Source organism: Carcharodon carcharias, chromosome 11, assembly GCF_017639515.1.
Source record: "Carcharodon carcharias isolate sCarCar2 chromosome 11, sCarCar2.pri, whole genome shotgun sequence".
NCBI classification, from domain to species: Eukaryota; Metazoa; Chordata; class Chondrichthyes; order Lamniformes; family Lamnidae; genus Carcharodon; species Carcharodon carcharias.
Genome location: NC_054477.1, coordinates 66,016,143 through 66,034,490, shown reverse-complemented (window position 1 = coordinate 66,034,490; position 18,348 = coordinate 66,016,143). Strand labels below are relative to the sequence as shown.

Here is an 18,348-nt window from a genome sequence, read left to right as displayed (position 1 = left end):
GAGGTGAGCATTACTTAAAGTGAGCCTGCAATTCTTAAAGCAGATATGCATTCTGGCTGAAGCAAGTGTTGGAACTGGTTGCAGAAGAAAGAGAAAACAAGAAGAAGTCTAAATCATGGTACAATATAGTGGCTGCAAGATTTTCTAATGCAGCACTGGAGACATTGGTCAAGGAGTTGCAGAGGAGAGATATCATCTAACCCGGAGGCCAGAAAGCCCACCAGACAAATTCTCGGAAGGCATTGGGATCAGATAGCTGTGGTGATCAATGCCAACAACAGTCCAGCCCCAAAGACTTGGATGCAGTTCTGCAAGAAGTTCACGGACTACATACAAGCTGTCAAGGTCACTAAATGCATCTTCAAATCCCAGAAATCACCAACTGCACCATTAGCCTCATACACTTCTGAATGCATCAGACCCCAATCACTCACTGACCAAATGGCTATCAATCAGGTCTCATACCTAGCGGTCATAGCCTCACTTTCCTATCACTTAGCACTGCTGCAAGCTTCACGCCTATATTTCACAGTTTGCATACTCTGCCAGCTAATAAAATCACATTTTATTAAAATCACCAGGGCAACCACATCACCCAAACACATTGCACCACATTCACTGACACACTTTCCTCACTCATGCAGGATTAGGAGGCACATAACACAGAGGCAGCAGCACCTAAGCAGGCAGGACAGGCATGGCTCTATGTTCCCAAATCCATAGGGGTGTTAGTGGTTGCCACCATTGAACTGGCCATGACTGAGGCCATGGTCATTGGTGGGGCAGAAACCTTTGAAGAAGATGATATCCTTTTATCTAATCCTCCTCCTCACATCCCATATCATCTTATCCCATCCCACTTCTCATTTACAAATTGCAGGTGGTGTAAGCATGTACCTCTTGTTTCCCCTGACTTCCCTCACCATTACCCTACCCTTGACTCTTTCTCCTTTCAGATACCCAAGAACTGCAACTTGGTCAGGCAGTGATGAAAGAAATCAGATGGAAGAGCAGGACGACAGTAATGTAGAAGAAACACCATCAGTCACTCCCATACTCTCGCCGCCAGCTCAAATATTGACACTACATGTACTTTAGAGGCCAACTTCAAGGCCACTCTTATGCAACAGCGTTCATCAGACTGGAATGTTACAGATACCACCTGCTCAAGCCTGGAAGGAGTGGAGTGCATAAACATTTACGGCTACAGTCACCTTCACAGCCATTGGCCATGCTGTCTTTGCCCTGCTCTGAGGTGGCGGTTGTGACTTTAGCAGGTGGCAGATTTTAGTGAGGACCTCCTTTGTGACATGAACATGTAAGGCACATGGAAATAAAAACAAAATGTTCATTGAAAACTTTTGTGTGGATATGGCCTTCTGCTGAGAACCATTCTTCCCCCCCTTCCCTTCTTCCTTCTTCCAGCATCCTGTCCTGATCTGTGTCACCTCTCCACATTCTCACTGTCATCTTATAAACCAAGGAAATTGTAAACTATGGCATTCATGTCTGGGAGCAAAGGATCTGTGGAGAATCCTTGAACTCAGCTTGTTCCAAACCACTCCTTGTAGACTTTGGCAAATTTAAATAACTCTGCAAACTGTCAAACACTTCTAAATTGCAGCTAGAGCCAGTAGGCATCAATCAGTAACTGAACCGAAAGTAGTTGATGATCCCTTTAAATAGCCCTGGTGCGGGATCCATTTTTCTGCTGAATGCATGTTCAGCTGAGCAAAGTGAAGAAAGGACGTTAGCTGGAGCAATGAGCTCCAAAATGGCACTGCTGTTGTCAAATCAATTTTACATGCCATTGACCTCATAATCTGCCTATTCTATATACTTGGCAGCCGATGCACTCTGAATGCATGCTGATGCCCTCATCAAAATGGCATCCAGTGGAGCCAGTGGATGCCGTTTTGGAGGCAATACCATATGTCAAGAAATAGGAACTTACCTGATTTCCGAGCGGAGGTTGGGAACTACAAGTCCTGACATACCTGGGGTGTTTCCGGACATGCGTGAATCGGGAGCAAGCTGCGCACACACGGTTCAGACCAGTGACAAGTGCATGGGGAAAAAGTTCAAAAATCTGATCATGGGACTCAGGAGTTGGGCACCATAACAAGAGGAATCCAGGGACAGGAGAGGTAGAGGGAAAGGTCACAAAGAGGGAACCCACGGAGAAAGGCCAGGGAGAGGTACCAGAGAGAAAGGGAGAGTTAAAAACAAAAAAAAAAACTGCGGATGCTGGAAATCCAAAACAAAAACAGAATTACCTGGAAAAACTCAGCAGGTCTGGCAGCATCGGCGGAGAAGAAAAGAGTTGACGTTTCGAGTCCTCATGACCCTTCGACAGGGAGAGTGTTGGGTGGTGGAGGGGGTGAGGGAAGAGAGAGAGAGAGAGGAGAGGGGATTGGGGAAGGAACCACCGTGAGGAGACAACAAGGGGGAGGAGACCAACAGTGGGAACCATTGGGGAGAGAAACCACTGTGGAGAAGGGCAAAGAAAGAGCAAAAGAAAGCGGTGCGGTTGACAGACTCCAAGTAGTGAGGGCTCGGGAAAAGCCCTGGAGAGCTTAAAAGGCAGCAGAAGGTTGGTGACTCCACACTGTAGGCCATTAGGGCAAAGGGGAACAGTTCTGCCCACCTGGTCTGAAGAACTCACATTGTGCCTGTGAGTTGGGGTGGAATGCAGGCTTGGAAATCCAGGGGAATGTAGTCCAGGGAGACGAGATTGAAGCTCTAGGAGGTGAGCAGTCATTGAGGCAGTTCAAGTCAGAGTGACTTTTGGCAGGAATTTCAAGGTTAGATCTTTGAAAGGGAAGATTTAAGACTAGAAATCCCTCATGAGTGAGAAAGAGTTTTAACGAGATTGTATAACTCACAGTCAACATGAACATCTGGGTGGATTGCTAAGAAATCTGTGGGGTCTGCCTTAGTCACTTTTGCTATTTAATATGTAATGTGAGTGTTGGACCACAGTTTGCCTGTTAATTTGCACTTACCAGATAGATATTGTGAATTTTTAAATTTTTCTGACTTTGTATAGTAAAGTTTATATTGTTTGTTCAAAAAACATGGAATCTTGTGGTTTTATTCTCTTAGTAAATACCTGGGTCTTCAAATTTTGCCGAATTTAAACAAAAAGTTACTGGTCCCTAACCAGATCATACCAAGGACTTGGGGGTCTGGTCAGGATCATAACACATATCTGCAGCATCAAAAAAAGGCCACAACTCATCTGCATTTGGCAGTCTTTATTTCTAGCCTGGCATATTTTATTGATTACTGACAGGATTTAAATGTATTAATAACCTCATGGTTAAAATACTTGCTAGCATGGCAGAGTTAGGGTATAGCAAGGATTTTTTTTATTCATTCATGGGACATGGGCGTCGCTGGCTGGGCCGGCATTTATTGCCCATTCCTAATTTCCCTTGAGAAGGTGGTGGTGAGCTGCCTTCTTGAGCCGCTGCAGTCTATGTGGTGTGGACACACTCATAGGGAGGCAGTGCCAGGATTTTGACCCAGCGACAGTGAAGGAATGGCGATATATTTCCAAGTCAGGATGTTGAGTGACTTGGAGGGGAACTTCCAGGTGGTGGTGTTCCCATCTATCTGCTATCCTTGTCCTTCTGGATGGTAGCGGTTGTGGGTTTGGAAGGTTCTAAGGATCCTCGGTGAATTCTTTGAGTGCATCTTGTAGATAGTACACACTGCAGCTACTGTGCACCGGTAGAGGAGGGAGTGAATGTTTTTTTGTGGATGGGATGCCAATCAAGTGGGCTGCATTGTCCTGGATGGTGTTAAGCTTCTTGAGTGTTGTGGGAGCTGCACACATCCAGGCAAGTGGAGAGTATTCCATACATTCCTGACTTGTGCCTTGTAGGCGGTGGACGGGCTTTGGGGAGTCAGGAGGTGAGTTACGCGTCTCACGATTCCTAGCTTCTGACCTGCTCTTGTAGCCACAGTATTTATATGGCTAGTCCAGTTCAGTTTCTGGTCAATGGCAACCCCAGGATGTTGATAGTAGGGGATTCAGCGATGGCAATGCCATTGAATGCCAAGGGTCAATGGTTAGATTCTCTCTTGTTGAAGATGATCATTATCTAGCACTTGTGTGCCATGAATGTTACTTGCCACTTGTCAGCCCAAGCCTGGATATTGTCCAGGTCTTGCTGCATTTGGACATGGGCTGCTTCAGTATCTGAGGAGTCATGAATGGTGTAGAACATTGTGCAATTATCAGTGAACATCCCCGTTTCTGACCTTATGGTGGAATGAAGGTCACTGATGAAGCAGCTGAAGATGGTTGGGCCTGGTGTACACTACCCTGAGGAAATCCTGCAGTGACGTGTGGAACTGAGATGATTGACCTCCAACAACCACAACCACCTTTCTTTGTGCTAGGTATGATTCCAACCAGCGGAGAGTTTTCCCCCTGATTCCTATTGATTCAAGCTTTGCTGGGGTTCTTTGATGCCACATTTGATCAAATGCTGTCTTGATGTCAAGGGCAGTCACTCTTACCTCACGTTTGTAGTTCATCTCTTCTGTCTATGTTTGAACCAAAGCTATAATGAGGTCAGAAGCTGAGTGACCCTGGCGGAACCCAAACTGGGCATCAGTGAGCAGGTTATTGCTAAGCAAGTGCCGCTTGATAGCACTGCTGATGACCCCTTCCATTACTTTACTGATGATCAACAGTAAACTGATGGTGTGCTAATTGCTTGGGTTGGACTTGTCCTACTCTTTGTGTACAGGATACACCTGGGCAATTTCCCACATTGCCAGGTAGGTGCCAGTGTTGTAGTTGTATTGGAACAGCTTGGCCATGGGCACAGCAAGTTCTGGAGCACAAGTCTTCAGTACAATTGCCGGAATATTGTAAGGGCCCATAGCCGTTGCGGTATCCAGTGCCCTCAGCCATTTCTTAATATCACATGGAGTGAATTGGATAGGCCAGTGTTTTATTCAGGCCGACATGCACATGCATTGTCAAGCTTCTCTGTCAGTGTTATGCATTTTGCAATATCTCTACCAAATGTATATTCATCTCATTGTGAGACATTTCAGTAAGATTAACTGTAATATTCTCCTGGCTTCAGAGGTCTGTAATGATAGATGCTGCAACAAGACTAGCCCTAAAACAATCAGGGTGAGCACTAATCTGATGTTTAACTGGTAAATGAAATACAGCAGGGATTTTCTTTAACTTTATCTTAGGTTAATAAAAAGCATGGTATATTGTGGAGAGAATGCTTTATATGATTGTTCTATCAGAGATTGTAGCATTTTACATTGTTATAGCACGGGTCCTTAAAAGTACGAATGGTCACATCTAGATAATTGAAAAAATGGCACCTGTTCGCTGTCTATCCTCTCTTCTTGTCCTTATTTCAGAAAGTGCTTTGGTCCCTAGAAACAATGTGACAAGCAGTTCTTTCATTAGGCTTAGGAGCAACCAAGCAGATATGAAGTTCTGTTTCTCACTACTGTGTCTATTGTTACTCAATTCTCAGCTGCCTGGCATCCAGCAGGTCTCAGCCCCAGCTTCAGTCACTTTCTCTTTGCCACTCAAGTCTTCAGGCCCCCTCCCTCAGATTCAGAAATTAGTTACTTAGTTCTTCCTCTTCTAACTCTGGCACCATGCCCTGACTGCCTGTCTCTATTCCTCTCAGACCAGCTCCAGGCCCGGCATTTTGCTCCTTCCTTTCAATGAGTACTCAGCTGTTTTGCTTCAGGCCCGATTCTCTGAATCCAGGCCCAGCCTCCCACTTATAACAATGGGAGACCTCCTAACTTGAAGTCCCTATCCCTCTCCTGTGCCGCTCACCTATAACCTCAGACTGTAGCCTCTTCCTGAATCCACCACCCAACAACCACCATCTCTGCATTTTCTCCCTAAAATCAGATTTTCAAATTGTTTAATCTTTCATCATTAGCCCTGCCACAACCTGCAGCCTCCACCAGTATCTGTCTCCCCATTATTTAGTCCGTCCACCTGGCGCACAGCTCTCTGTCTGGATCCTGCCAAGCTGTTCCTTGCAGCCACATTTTGTTTCTGACTTCAACTTTAAAATTACTAGCTCAAAGCAGGTTAGGAACAAAATTGCCTCTGATGTGATGCCATAAAGTTTTACATCATGACTAGGAGCAACTGTAAGGAAACAAAATGATCATTTTGGATTAATTGGACTATGTAATTGAATGACTGTAGTATCTAAATGTGAATACCAGCTAAACAAGGGTAATAATAAAACCACGCAGTAAGTAATCAATGAAGGTAAGATCAGGTGGCAGCTGAGATATCCTAATAAATCTAAATTCCTTCAGTTTTTGACTGGCCAGAATTAGCGTTAACACACTAGTAACTTCTGTTCGGTGGTAGCGGATTAGACAGGGTTTGAAGTTTGCCAAGACTCCGAAAAATATGCTGCTCGAGTTGATAGTATTTTTAACCAGAACTATTTATTTACAGCAAGTATTTACACATTTGAACCCCCACACGAGATAACTTTCGCTCTCTTCCAGATCTCATACTCCTCAGTCATGTGATCTGACGTAATTATTACATCAGCATCATGTATACTTCTGATGTTAACCTTTACTCTGCATCTCTCTCCAAATCTTTCTCCCAACTATATACATCCTCCTACATCTCCCCCAAAGTCTCAGACTTCACAGGGTTAGTCTCAGAGGTACCGTGACCAATCTTCCTGATCTCATTCTGATCTCCTTTTGAGGTCGAGGATATTAAGTGGTCTCCCTTCTGTTGATGGGAGTGTTCATCTGGGTGACTATAGAGCTTGTAATAGTTCTTTCCTCATCTTCAGGACCTGAGTAGTAAACCCAAGTTTCTACTGGCTTTCTTTTCAAGGATATTAAGGTTCTACGGTTTCTCCTTATGATACCCTGGTCTGTCTCAATCCAGCACAATCTTGGTTGTGGAGTTCTTTCAATGATCGTGCCTTCCCTCTCTTGGTCTCAGACCATACTCTCTCCCTGGACTTTAGCACTGGTAACTCTTGTGCTCAATGCCTGTAATTAAAGTTCTGAGCTTGGTTGTTTCTCTGTTCTTCCTCACGCTGCTTTACCCTCTCTTGGCTGCTCATGGTGACGTTGGGTTTAAATTTTTGTGTCAGATGAAAGCTGTGTTTTCAATCTCATACCCATTAGGACATCTGATGGTGAGAAACCATTCTGTATTGGTGAGGGCTGATAACTCAGAATAGGTAGATTAAGATCTTTATTTTTCTCTAATATCTCCTTAATGGTTCATGCCCTTCTCTTGTCCTCTCCATTTACTTGAGGATAGCAAGGTGAATTGGTTAGATGAAGCCATTTTCATTCGAGAAATTTTGCACTTGCTCATTTGCAAAATGTGACCCATTGTCAGCCACTGCCATGTCCGGAAATCACGCGCTGAATAAAGTCTCAAGGGATTGGATGACTGCTTCTGCTGTGATACTATGCAATTGGTTTACTTCAATCTGCTGTGAACAACAATAACAATAAGGAAAGTTTTCCCCTCAAATTTAAATAAGTCCATTACCAGGTGCTCCCAAGATGTTGATGGAAAGGAAGACGGTAATAATGATTCTTTTTGTTCCAGGTTGTTTACTGCACAAGTAATACAGTCAGAAGACATTTCTTCTATAGAGTGAGTAACACCTGGTCACCAGACTGATTGTTGTGGCATCACATAACACTTTGTAATTCCAAAATGACCTTGGTGAAATCTTTGAAAGATATCAAGCTGAAGGGCTCTTGGTATGACTATTCTCTCATTGAAGACCAGTAAATCTTTGATGACAATGAGGTGCTTGCGCTGTTAATAGTAATGGCTTGGTACCAGATTTAGGGGATATAGTTTAGCTATCCTTCCAGACAATATTCTTGGATTTGAGGACATTCTTCATCCTGTCTCTGGTTTTGGCTTATTTCCTGCAACTTTCTTACAGTAGCTGACTGATTAAGGACATATATGCTTTAATCTCCTTAAAGAAGTCTTAATGCGCTTGTTCAGATTCTTCTGATGGTATTCATGACAGTGTGTCCACTGTTGTTTGGCATTTTCCTTGCACATACTCTGTGAAGGAGTCATGTTTAGTCAGTTTTAATCTGAGCCGTTGATTTCTGGGCAGCACCGCCATAATTTCTTTCATGTTCAGAAGGGTGACTAATAATTTATCTTCAGTTTCAATTTTGAAACGTAATCCCATAACAGTCTGAAATTTTTTCACACACCCATGTTGCTGCCAAAGGTTTTTTCTATTGTGGCACATTGTTGTTCAGTTTCTGTCAGTGACCTAAGGGCATAATAGACTGGTCTACATTTACTGTCTTTTGCATTTGAAATAGTATTGCGCCCAGACTTGTGGATGATGTACACACCGCTATTATGTTTGCTAATTCTGGGCTGTAATGTGCCAAGATTTCAGAAGAGATAAAAGTTGTTTAATCCTTTCAAAAGCATTTTGCTGGTCCACATTCCAGCACCACTGTTGACCCTGTCTCAACAGCTATCTCAAGGGCTCATTGACCTCTTCTAAATACAATAGGAACCTCCCCGCTTGGTTCATCAGCCGTAGGGATATTTGAATCTCGGTTATGTTCCTGGATTGCAGAAATTCTATTACAACTTCATTTTTTGTGGGTCAACTATGATGCCAGTGGTTTGTACTGTGTGACCTGGAAACTTAATCATGGGTTTGGCAAACTCACATTTTTCATTCAGTGTTAGGCCTGCATCTTGTAAGGCTCTCAGGGTTGCTCCGACTCTGCGATCATGCTCCTCTCTCGCGGATCCATGTATGAGTATATCGTCCATATAGCGTATTACTTCTTAGATGCCTCCTAAAGTGTTGGACATTGTTCTCTGGAAAATTTCTGGCAATTCCAAAGGGCAAACTATTAAAATAATAATAGCCAAATGACATTATAAATGTGCTTAGCAATCTGGATTCTTTGTCCAGAGGCAACTGCCAAAATCCACTGTTCATATCCAATTTGGTGAATAAAGTACTCTTGCCTCATTTTGCTAGACTCTCATCCACTGAGGCCATTGGGTGGATATCACGTTCCACTGATTTGTTTCACTGAGTTAAAACCACACAGATTCTTATAGAGCTGTTTAGTTTTGGGACCGTAACCATATCTGAACATTATTTTGTTGGCATGGTGACCAGTGAGCTAACCCCTTGCTGCTGCATCATTTTTATTTCAATGTTGACATTGTGCAAGAGTGGATGAGGGACTTTCCTCAAAGTAAAGAGGCAAATTGGTTTAACATCAGTACATAGCATGATGTGGTGTTCGGTCTTTAATTTTCCCAGTCCTGTAAACAATTTTAGGAATTTGTTTCAGAATGTAATGTTGTAATTCTCATCAGCAACTTGGCCCACTTCAGAGATTAATTTCAGATTTAGGCATGCCTTTCAGTTTACTAGAGAGCACTCTTGATTTTCAATGACAGAGAGGTTCGAGGGTTTCTCAATCTTGATATTTCAGCAATGCCATGGGCTAGCCTTTCACTTTTAGTGTAGTGCTCCCAGGACCTTGTAATGTAATAGATGAGGGTTGCAATGTAATCTATTTGAGCCATTTGGCTTCATCTGATAAAATAGATACTCCTGTTCCTGTATCTACTTTAAACTCTGTGGGGTGTCCATCCACAATGAGTTTAACACTCCAATGCTTGTTTTCAATGTCATTTATCTCACCTGGAAAGCTTGATTTCTGTTCTTGTGGTTCTTCCACTTTGTTTACATGGCTCTGCTTTAAAATATCCCCCCTCTTTTTACAGGTTTTCAGCATTTTAGAGTGACAAACAGTTTTGTTGTGGCACTCTGATAACCACCTCCCTGCCTCCATTCCCCCCCACCCCACCTCCACCCCACACTTGCTGGACATTCTTCTCATTTGTGTGGCTTGTGCATGCTACACCAGAGACATTTCAAAATGATAGTTGGCACACTTTTCCCAGTTTTGGCAGCTTTGGTTTTGGCACACTTCCCATTTTATGGCCTACAAATAGAATGCGCTTGCTCAATCTTCCCCATGAAGATTCTCCTTCCCTTGAACAAACGCTGTTTTCTAAGTTCTGTTTGTCTCACGATCTGCACTGCTTTCACCAGCATTAACTCCTCCCTTGTCTCTAAAAAACCTGATAATGCTTTGTCTAACACCCCTACAATGATTCTGGTGCAAATCAGCTCATCTTTCAAAATTCTATTATCGCACTTTCCTGCCAGCCTATAGAAATCCTAGATAAACAAATCCATGCTTTCACTTGGCCTTTGTTCTCTTCTGTTAAATTTAGCCTTCTCAATTATTAAGCTGTGATGGATGTTAAAATAAGAGTTGAAAGCTTGCACTTCTTCTTCATAAGAAGCTGAAGTCTCATCAACCCCTTGCTTTACTATCACATCGTCAGCGATAGTTTCTACAGTGTAAGGTTGAGCACTGACCTGGTCTTTCTGGTCTTTCTTATATAAACCTGAAGCAGTTGTGTACCTTGTGAACATTTTTCTCCAGTTGTCCCACTTCTGGACCTAGTGTGGGCCTTCCGCATTCTAAAACGGTTCTGAGAGTAGTGTGGATTCCATGCTTCTGCCTTGGAATTATTCCTGCATTTGATCCTCTTCTCTGCTGCTGTTTGCTATTTCAGGCCTGTGTTCACTGCTGTCTGGTCTTCTGGTCTCTGTGTTACAGCTTGCCTCTGCTGTTCCCGTAATGTTCCGATGTTTTGGTGAGCCTTGATTTTTTTTTACTTTGGTTCTTCCTTTGAGATTCTCTTTTCATGCCAGCCCAGTAGCTTCCTTCATTCTTTGCTGGGTCTTTTACTCACTGCCACCATGTTCTGTTTTGTGGTAGGGGTTTAGACAGGGTTTGGGGATTGTCTAGTCTCCCAAAAATATGCTGCTCAAGTCCATAGTCTTTTTAACCAGAACTATTTATTTATAGCAAGTATTTACACATTTGGATCTCCACACTAGGCTGGAGCTTCTGCTCTCTTCAAGATTTCTCTTACTTCTCAGTGATCTGACATCATTATTACATGTATGCTTCTGATGTTAACCCTTTACTCTACAGTCACTGCCTCAAAATGGTGTCAGTAGACACTTTCAGCCATTGACATTTTGTTATCTCCTCTTGGGAGGCTGGAACGCCTGTCTGTTTCAGGTGATAGCCCTCTTCATCTAAATAATAGTCCTCTAAATCGGAGTCCTGTGATGTAACCAGCACTCTGATTGCAATTTAGGGGACATAGATGGACTTTGAGGGGCATACGCAGCAGTACTCACTGAGACTAGAAAGGTAGGAGTGGTGGGCAATTTAAATGAAATACAATAATAGTGGCCAGAATTTTACATTGGTTTTGCAGGCGCACACCTGACCCAACAACATGTGAAATCGTGCGAGAAAATGTCAGTTGCGCGTCTCAACTCCATCGCACACTCGCGCGATATTTTGCTCGGGGGTGCACATGGCAGTCAGAAGTGCACCCACCAACAATTAAGCAGGCAATTTAGCCCATTAAAGAGGCCATTGTAATCGAGTTTACGTGGCCTGTCCACTTTTACAGTTGGCGGACGGAGCAATCGGTCAGGTGGCCTTCACGTTTTCACTGAAATCTCGATCCAGGGTAGGATGAAATGTCTGGGATGAAATATAACAAAGAAAGATATCTGGGGACTGATGTGTTTTGAGTTCTGCTGTCAGGTGCTTGAGTGTGTTGCATAGAAACAGTTTGGTGCATTTTATTTTGTCATTTAAACTGTACAGGTCTGCAACTCCCTGAGGCAGCTCTGCTGCAGCTATCTGCCTTCAGGGAGCTCACTAGAAACCTCACCTGTACCCTCACTATTCTTGGCATCCATCCTCTTCCCGTCTACCCTCCTGCCCGGCCGGCAGTGCTGAAGCTTTCTCAGCATGCTGCTGACTGCTAATTCAGGCTGTTAACTGGCCAGCCAGCGCAAAATTGCATTCAGGGGCCGATCAAGGCCAGGAACGTATTTTGCGTCGACTTCCGGGCTTGCCGATCACATGCACCCGACGAACGTAAGATTCAGGCCAGTATCTAGTGGGCACCCAGGCCAGAAATTTTAACTTAACAAGGGCATTAAACAGGTGGTATCGGCCAGCTGCCTGTTGTATTTCTCACTCGATTTTCTTTTCCATTGCCTACTGTTGAAGTACAAGTTTAGCACTTGGTGTCAGGATGAAACCGCCTCCAGGAGGCGGCCTCACACTTGGCATGTAACAGTCAGTGTGAAAGCAATTAAATTTACAGATTTCTGCTTTCGACGACTTGAGAGTGATATGAAAGGGTTGGTGCTGACAATTCAGGTCACCCTAAAACTGGGTAGCACCATCAAACCTGCACGAAATAACCATCTCTTTAAAAGCATATGTGTGCATAATTAGAACATATCTGTTTTAAAAATGAAACGTGCTTACAATACACATTATTTTGTAATATATAAAGTTAAACACAATTACAGGTTCACTGCCTAAAGCACTGGAGAATAAAAGAAAAACTGGAGCTCTCCACGTACAACACTTAAGCAGACCTTGCAAAGTAAAAAGAATCACAAATTCCAGAAACCTATTGATTGCTCTTGTGGCAGCATGATCTTTTTCTCTGAATACATTGGATCATCTGTTAGTCATAAAATATAGCATCAACTTTCTTTTACGTCTGTAAAGATTACTGTGTCTCTAGTCAACCATATAAATCCTGATTCCTGTCCTATTTTTCAGGTATGTAAAGGAACAGGCACATTTCACTGGTTTGTCAGTAAAATCTAAAGCTGGTTAAGGAATATCTGCATTTTCAGCCCTGATATCTTATCAATAACAGATATTTGAAGCATGTGTTAGTACAACACTCTGTGGCTTACACCAGGCAGCAAATGTGTGAAAGGAAACAGGAATGAACAGTCAGCTTTTTTTTTTAAATTGCCTCATTTATCACATTCTTTATACTAATATAAATTTCAGAGAATTTAGGGATTGTTTTTAAAATATTTGGGAAAACAACTGCAAACTGTTTGAATTCCATTTGTCATAGCACATTAAACTGCCCACACTTGTTTTTAAACCCTCCTTATAAAAACAGGGTGTAATAACTGCACATATTTGCTAAAATTGGCCCTAGTTGGTCTGTTCTTCATGGAGAATGCAGTCTGTGGCACCTTAACACACTCTCCCACTGTCTAGCAGGATCTATAGAACCTTGTGTCAATCTTTCATCCAAGGAATTTAATTCGGCTCTGTACAGTATTCTTGGCACATAAGATATTGTTGTTGCAGAGATGGAGATCCCACTGTACCAGACATGGTTTCCGGGTCCACAGCGTAAGTCCCATAGGGCACCAAAACAACAGAATATTTTTTGTGAGTGTCTCAAAAGCAAATAATCAATTGTAAAGGATATCACTTGATGTGATACTGAGCTTTACAAACCTGACAGATCCAGATTGAACCATGGTTTGCTGGCCTCAGCCTAGGTGTCAGCAGGAACAGTACAACTGATTCCTGGGCAAGGAAGAATAAAAATCAAGGTTAAACCCAGCTGTGATTCACTTCCACAATTGGTTAGCCTGCCAACACTCACTGTCTAGACTCACACCTGAAGAATGAAAGTTAGTAGAGGTGCCAGGGCATAGTGCACACTTTGGAACCATTCTGCAGCATGAATCAGCAACTTCAGGAAAGACAAGGAAAAACTTTATATCTGTACATATTCAGGATAAGGGATGGCCCGATTTCCTGCTTTTATACTCATGCTAACATTTTATTGTTACTCAATTCTACTAAGAAATCCCACTCTATTAAGGTTTATGTTCTAAAAAGGGATATAAAATAAACTTTAGTCATAATGAAAATAAGATGGAGAATATTGCAAATTTGTTATATTATCTGGTACAGTAACCGGGCTTTAGTGAACAAAAGGTTATGGTTTAGCAGAGCCGCAATGCAATTAAAATAGATCTATGATGGGCGAGCAAACTATTGCATCAGATTACTGCTCAGGCAGGGCAGATGAAAACCCACTTCTGATCTTTTCCCCTGATTGTGTTCTGCTTCATGACTTACTTTATATTTTATACTCGAGTTTTATTTAAACTGAACTGGCATGAATTATGTCATTATTTATCCAGTTCTCTGTAGTGAAATATTAAAGATACAGCTTGGAGGCTTGTCCCTCTAACTGGCACTTAATATCAATCAACAGAGGCATTCTGCCCAAATTATTCTTGAGACCTTAGATATCAACTGATACTTAGCCTTAACAATTCTGTTATTAGTAAACTTACCAACCTTGAAATTATATTTGAACATATATAGATTATACTCAGGCAGTCAAGATAGTTCCATGTGATTTTAAAAGTATCAAGTCTTGCTAAAGTTATGATCCCAGCTGATGTCACCACTGGACAAGCCAGACCCCAGGGTGGACCCCGGCTTCATAGATCCTAACTTTTATTTTTTGTTTAGATACACGGAAAGTGGCTACTGAACAGTCACAGGAGTCAGCTGATTAACATTTAACAAAAGAATAAAACATTTATTAAACAAGGAAAGAATAACTATATTACAATACTCCTTCACCCACACATATACCTTTACACTTTACAGATATGTGCAGATTTGTAAGGATAACACAAGTTACAAAAGCTATCATATACTCTAATGTTCACAGTAAGTATCCAGTCCATCTAAACCAAAAGGCAACCTGTGGTCAGACACACCACACCCTGAAACCAAATGACAGATGCCACCCTAAACAAATGCTATGGATGCCTCATCAATTCCCCCCAGGCACTTGTCACACTGTAAGCCACTGAACTCCGGGTTTCATGCAAGGGTTTCCAATTTCCACTCTCAAAGAACCCACTTTGGAATCTTCTCCTGAATGACGCTTTCTTTCGGATACCTTCCACAAGGGTCCACCTCCAGAGTTTTGAACTCTCCTTCAGATGTTCCTCTCCTCTGATAATCACCATATGTATTCACTCTCAGATACTCAGTCATGCCAACAGAACACTACTGCTTCACAGGTCCATAGTATAGAGTACAGACCTTTGGCTATCTCATTGGACCTTCTGGTATCTCACAAGCCTATTTTGCTTTAAGTCTGAATCCTGTGTTTTTTTTTTTCCTTTATGCTTGGAGCCTTTCTCTGCTCCTCACTCTTAACAGGACTTTTTCCAGATCCCCGGTCATGTCCTTAAATAATTACTTAACCTAAAGGGCTTCTTGTGGCTTTTCTCTTTTCCTTTCGGGCCTGCTTCCTGCAGTTCTCTCTCCCAGTAGACTACTGACAACTTGGTATCTCCCTTGATATCCTGGACTCACTCAACAGTCACTGTTACTTTAACTTTACAGCAACTCATCTAAAATTCTTAGACTTATTTTCCTCAGCAATCTGCTAGTATGTCAGCTAGAGAGACTTAAATTGCTTCCCCTACCTTAGAGCATAATCTCCAACTGAACTCAAACTGCTTTTGGTTTCTCCATGGTTGTGGGTCCTCTCTCTGGACCCCTGTTGCTAGGCAACAGCATGGTTTTTTTCTACCTTGTGCTTGTTTTAATTTCCCTTCAAGAGGCATAAAACCTCATTAGAATGCAGGCATCTTTTAAAGCGAAACCAAAACTCAAGTTCCCCCCTTTCTTAACACACAAATATAGAAATGCAAATTAAACTTAAAGTTAAAGCTAAAACTCATTCCTTACACCCAGAAATACAAATTATAATTTACTTAAACTATCTCTAGGTTTAACATGAAAGATAATTATATAACAAAGAGGCTGGTGCTCCTCTGTCCCCAAAACAAAGTGGTAATTCCTAATGAACTCAGAACTGAGGCTTTGAAAAATACAATGGGCAGAATTTTGCCGTCAGTGAGCAGGGGACAGGGCCCGTTTGCCGATGCGTAAATTGACACGGGATGCATCGGGCGGAACCCCCGACATCATCGTGCCCCATTTAAATTTTCAGTAAGGCAGGGGCGCAGCAAAATCAGCTATGCGCCCGCTGACCTGTCAAGGGCCAATTGAGGGCATTGACAGGATCATTTAAACAATTAAAGGATCTGCTCGTCCAACCTTAAGGCTGGTGGGCAGGCCAGGAGCCCTGGCGGGGAATAGAAAAAACATGAAACCTCATCCACCGGTGGGATGAGGCTCCATGCAGTCTTCTAAAATGCTGAATAAAGTTTTACTGTAATTTATGAACATGTCCCATCTCATGTGACATTGTCACATGAGGGGGACACGTTAAGGATTTTTTTATTTTTCTATTTTTAAAGTTTAAAAAACTTTCAGCAATCTCCCTGAGGCAGCACTTAGCCTCAGCGAGGTGTGCGCTCTTTCGTACGCATGCGCAAAAGAGCGCATTCTCACTTTTGGGGAATCCCCCCCACCCACACAGGGAGCGCATAGCGCTTCCCATTGGATGTCATGCTGGGCGGGCCTTAATTAGCCCGCCCACGTAAAATGGTGGCGGGGCCCACTTCTTCAACGGGAATTGGCTCCCCGCCCGCCGGAGATTGGGTCGGGCCCGCCCACCCGACTGGCAGAAAATTCTGCCCAATGCCTGAGGATGAGATTTCATTAGCAGGAGCAAAAGAAGTACAAGTGAATCATGATTCTTTGTAGTAATGATGCATTCCTATTTTTTTAAAGCAGCTAACAAGACACTGAACTTAGAAATTTCAAGAAGTTAATTAATCGCAACTCTAAAGTGGAATGTGCAATCCATAGTGAAAGATACCAAATGATAATTGTTGTTACTAACTTTGGAGTAAATATGTTGACTTTGCTTCTTGGTACATAGCTTCTCATGCCAGGGACTTCTATTCGGAATTCAGGCACATATCCAGAGTGTGCATTGGTCGTCTTTAATTGTGCACAGACGCAAACCCGACACTAGATTTTCAAGGCAGAGTCGGGAACCTGACACCTGAATGAACTGTGGGTCCTCATGCTGTGCCCCAGCTATGTCGCTCTTGCAATGCTATTTTTAAAAGTTCTGGCTGAATTGGCCAGAAGGTGAGCTTGGTGCTCAATTAGAATCACCAATGCCTCCAGGAGGCAAGAGCTGCAAGACATATCAGAGGAACTGTTTTTGAAAGTGGCATCATCAGAACAGATGCGAAGGAGGCGAAGGAACTGAGAGAATGGGATGGAATCCTTACAGGAAGTGGGTGTGAGGAGCTGTAGTCGAGGTAGCTGTGGGTACCTGCTAGGCTTGTAATGGATATTGGTGGACAGTCTATCAACAGAAATTGAGACAGAGAGGTCAAGGAAGGGAAGCGAAGTGTCAGAGATGGACCATGTGAAAATGATGGAGGGGTGGAAATTGGAAGCAAAATTAATCAATTTTTCCAGGTCCAGACGAGAGCATGAAGCAACACCGAAGCAATCATCAATGTACCGGAGAAAGAGTTGTGGGAGGGGCCGGAGTAGGACTGGAACAAGGAATGCTCCACATACCCCGTAAAGAGACAGGCATAACTGGGGCCCATCCGGGTACCCATAGCCACACCTTTTATTTGGAGGAAGTGAGTGGAGTTTAAGGAGAAATTATTCAGTGTGAGAACAAGTTCAGCCAAATGGAGGAGAATAGTGGTGGGTGGGGATTGTTCAGGCCTCTGTTCGAGGAAGAAGCAGAGAGCTATCAGACCATCCCACTGGGGGATGGAGGTGTAGAGGGACTGGACGTCTATGGTGAAGAGGAGGCGGTTGGGGCCAGGGAACTGGAAATTGTTGATGTGATGTAGGGTGTCAGAGGAATCACAAATGTAGGTGGGAAGGGACTGGACAAGGGGAGAGAGAATGGAGTCAACATAGCAAGAAATGAGTTCCGTAGGGCAGGAACACGATCGGTCTGCCAGAATAGTCCTGGTTGTGGTTTTTCGGTAGGATGTAGAAGCAGGCCGTCTGAGGTTGGGAGACTATCAGGTTGGAAGCTGTGGAAGGAAGATCTCCAGAGGAGATGAGGTCAGTAACAGTCCTGGAAACAATGGCTTGATATTTAGTGGTGGGGTCATGGTCCAGGGGGAGGTAGGAGGAAGTGTCTGCGAGTTGACGCTCAGCCTCTACAAAGTAGAGGTCAGTGCACCAGACAACAACAGCACCACCCTTGTCAGCAGGTTTGATGATAATGTCAGGGTTGGACCTGAGAGAACAGAGTGCAGCAAGTTCAGAGAGACAGGTTAGAGTGGGTGAGAGGAGCAGAGAAATTGAGGTCTGTCTGCAAGCATGACGCAGACCTCCCTGTCACTTGCCATTTCAACACTCCACCCTGCTCTCATGCCCACATGACCGTCCTTG

At 43.2% G+C, this 18,348-nt stretch overlaps 1 protein-coding gene across 6 annotated transcripts in view; it reads right to left on the bottom strand.

The window, feature by feature from the left end:
• pdgfd (platelet derived growth factor d) overlaps positions 1-18,348 on the bottom strand; it is a 200,167-nt gene that overhangs the window by 133,164 nt on the left and 48,655 nt on the right. For 3 of the 6 annotated variants that reach the window (XM_041199509.1, XM_041199513.1, XM_041199511.1), the window contains exon 2: positions 5,365-5,418. The exons of the other annotated variants lie outside the window; for them this stretch is intronic. In XM_041199509.1, coding sequence (XP_041055443.1) covers positions 5,365-5,418 — 54 coding nt within the window. The remainder of the gene's footprint in view (positions 1-5,364; positions 5,419-18,348) is intronic. 6 annotated transcript variants of the gene reach the window in all.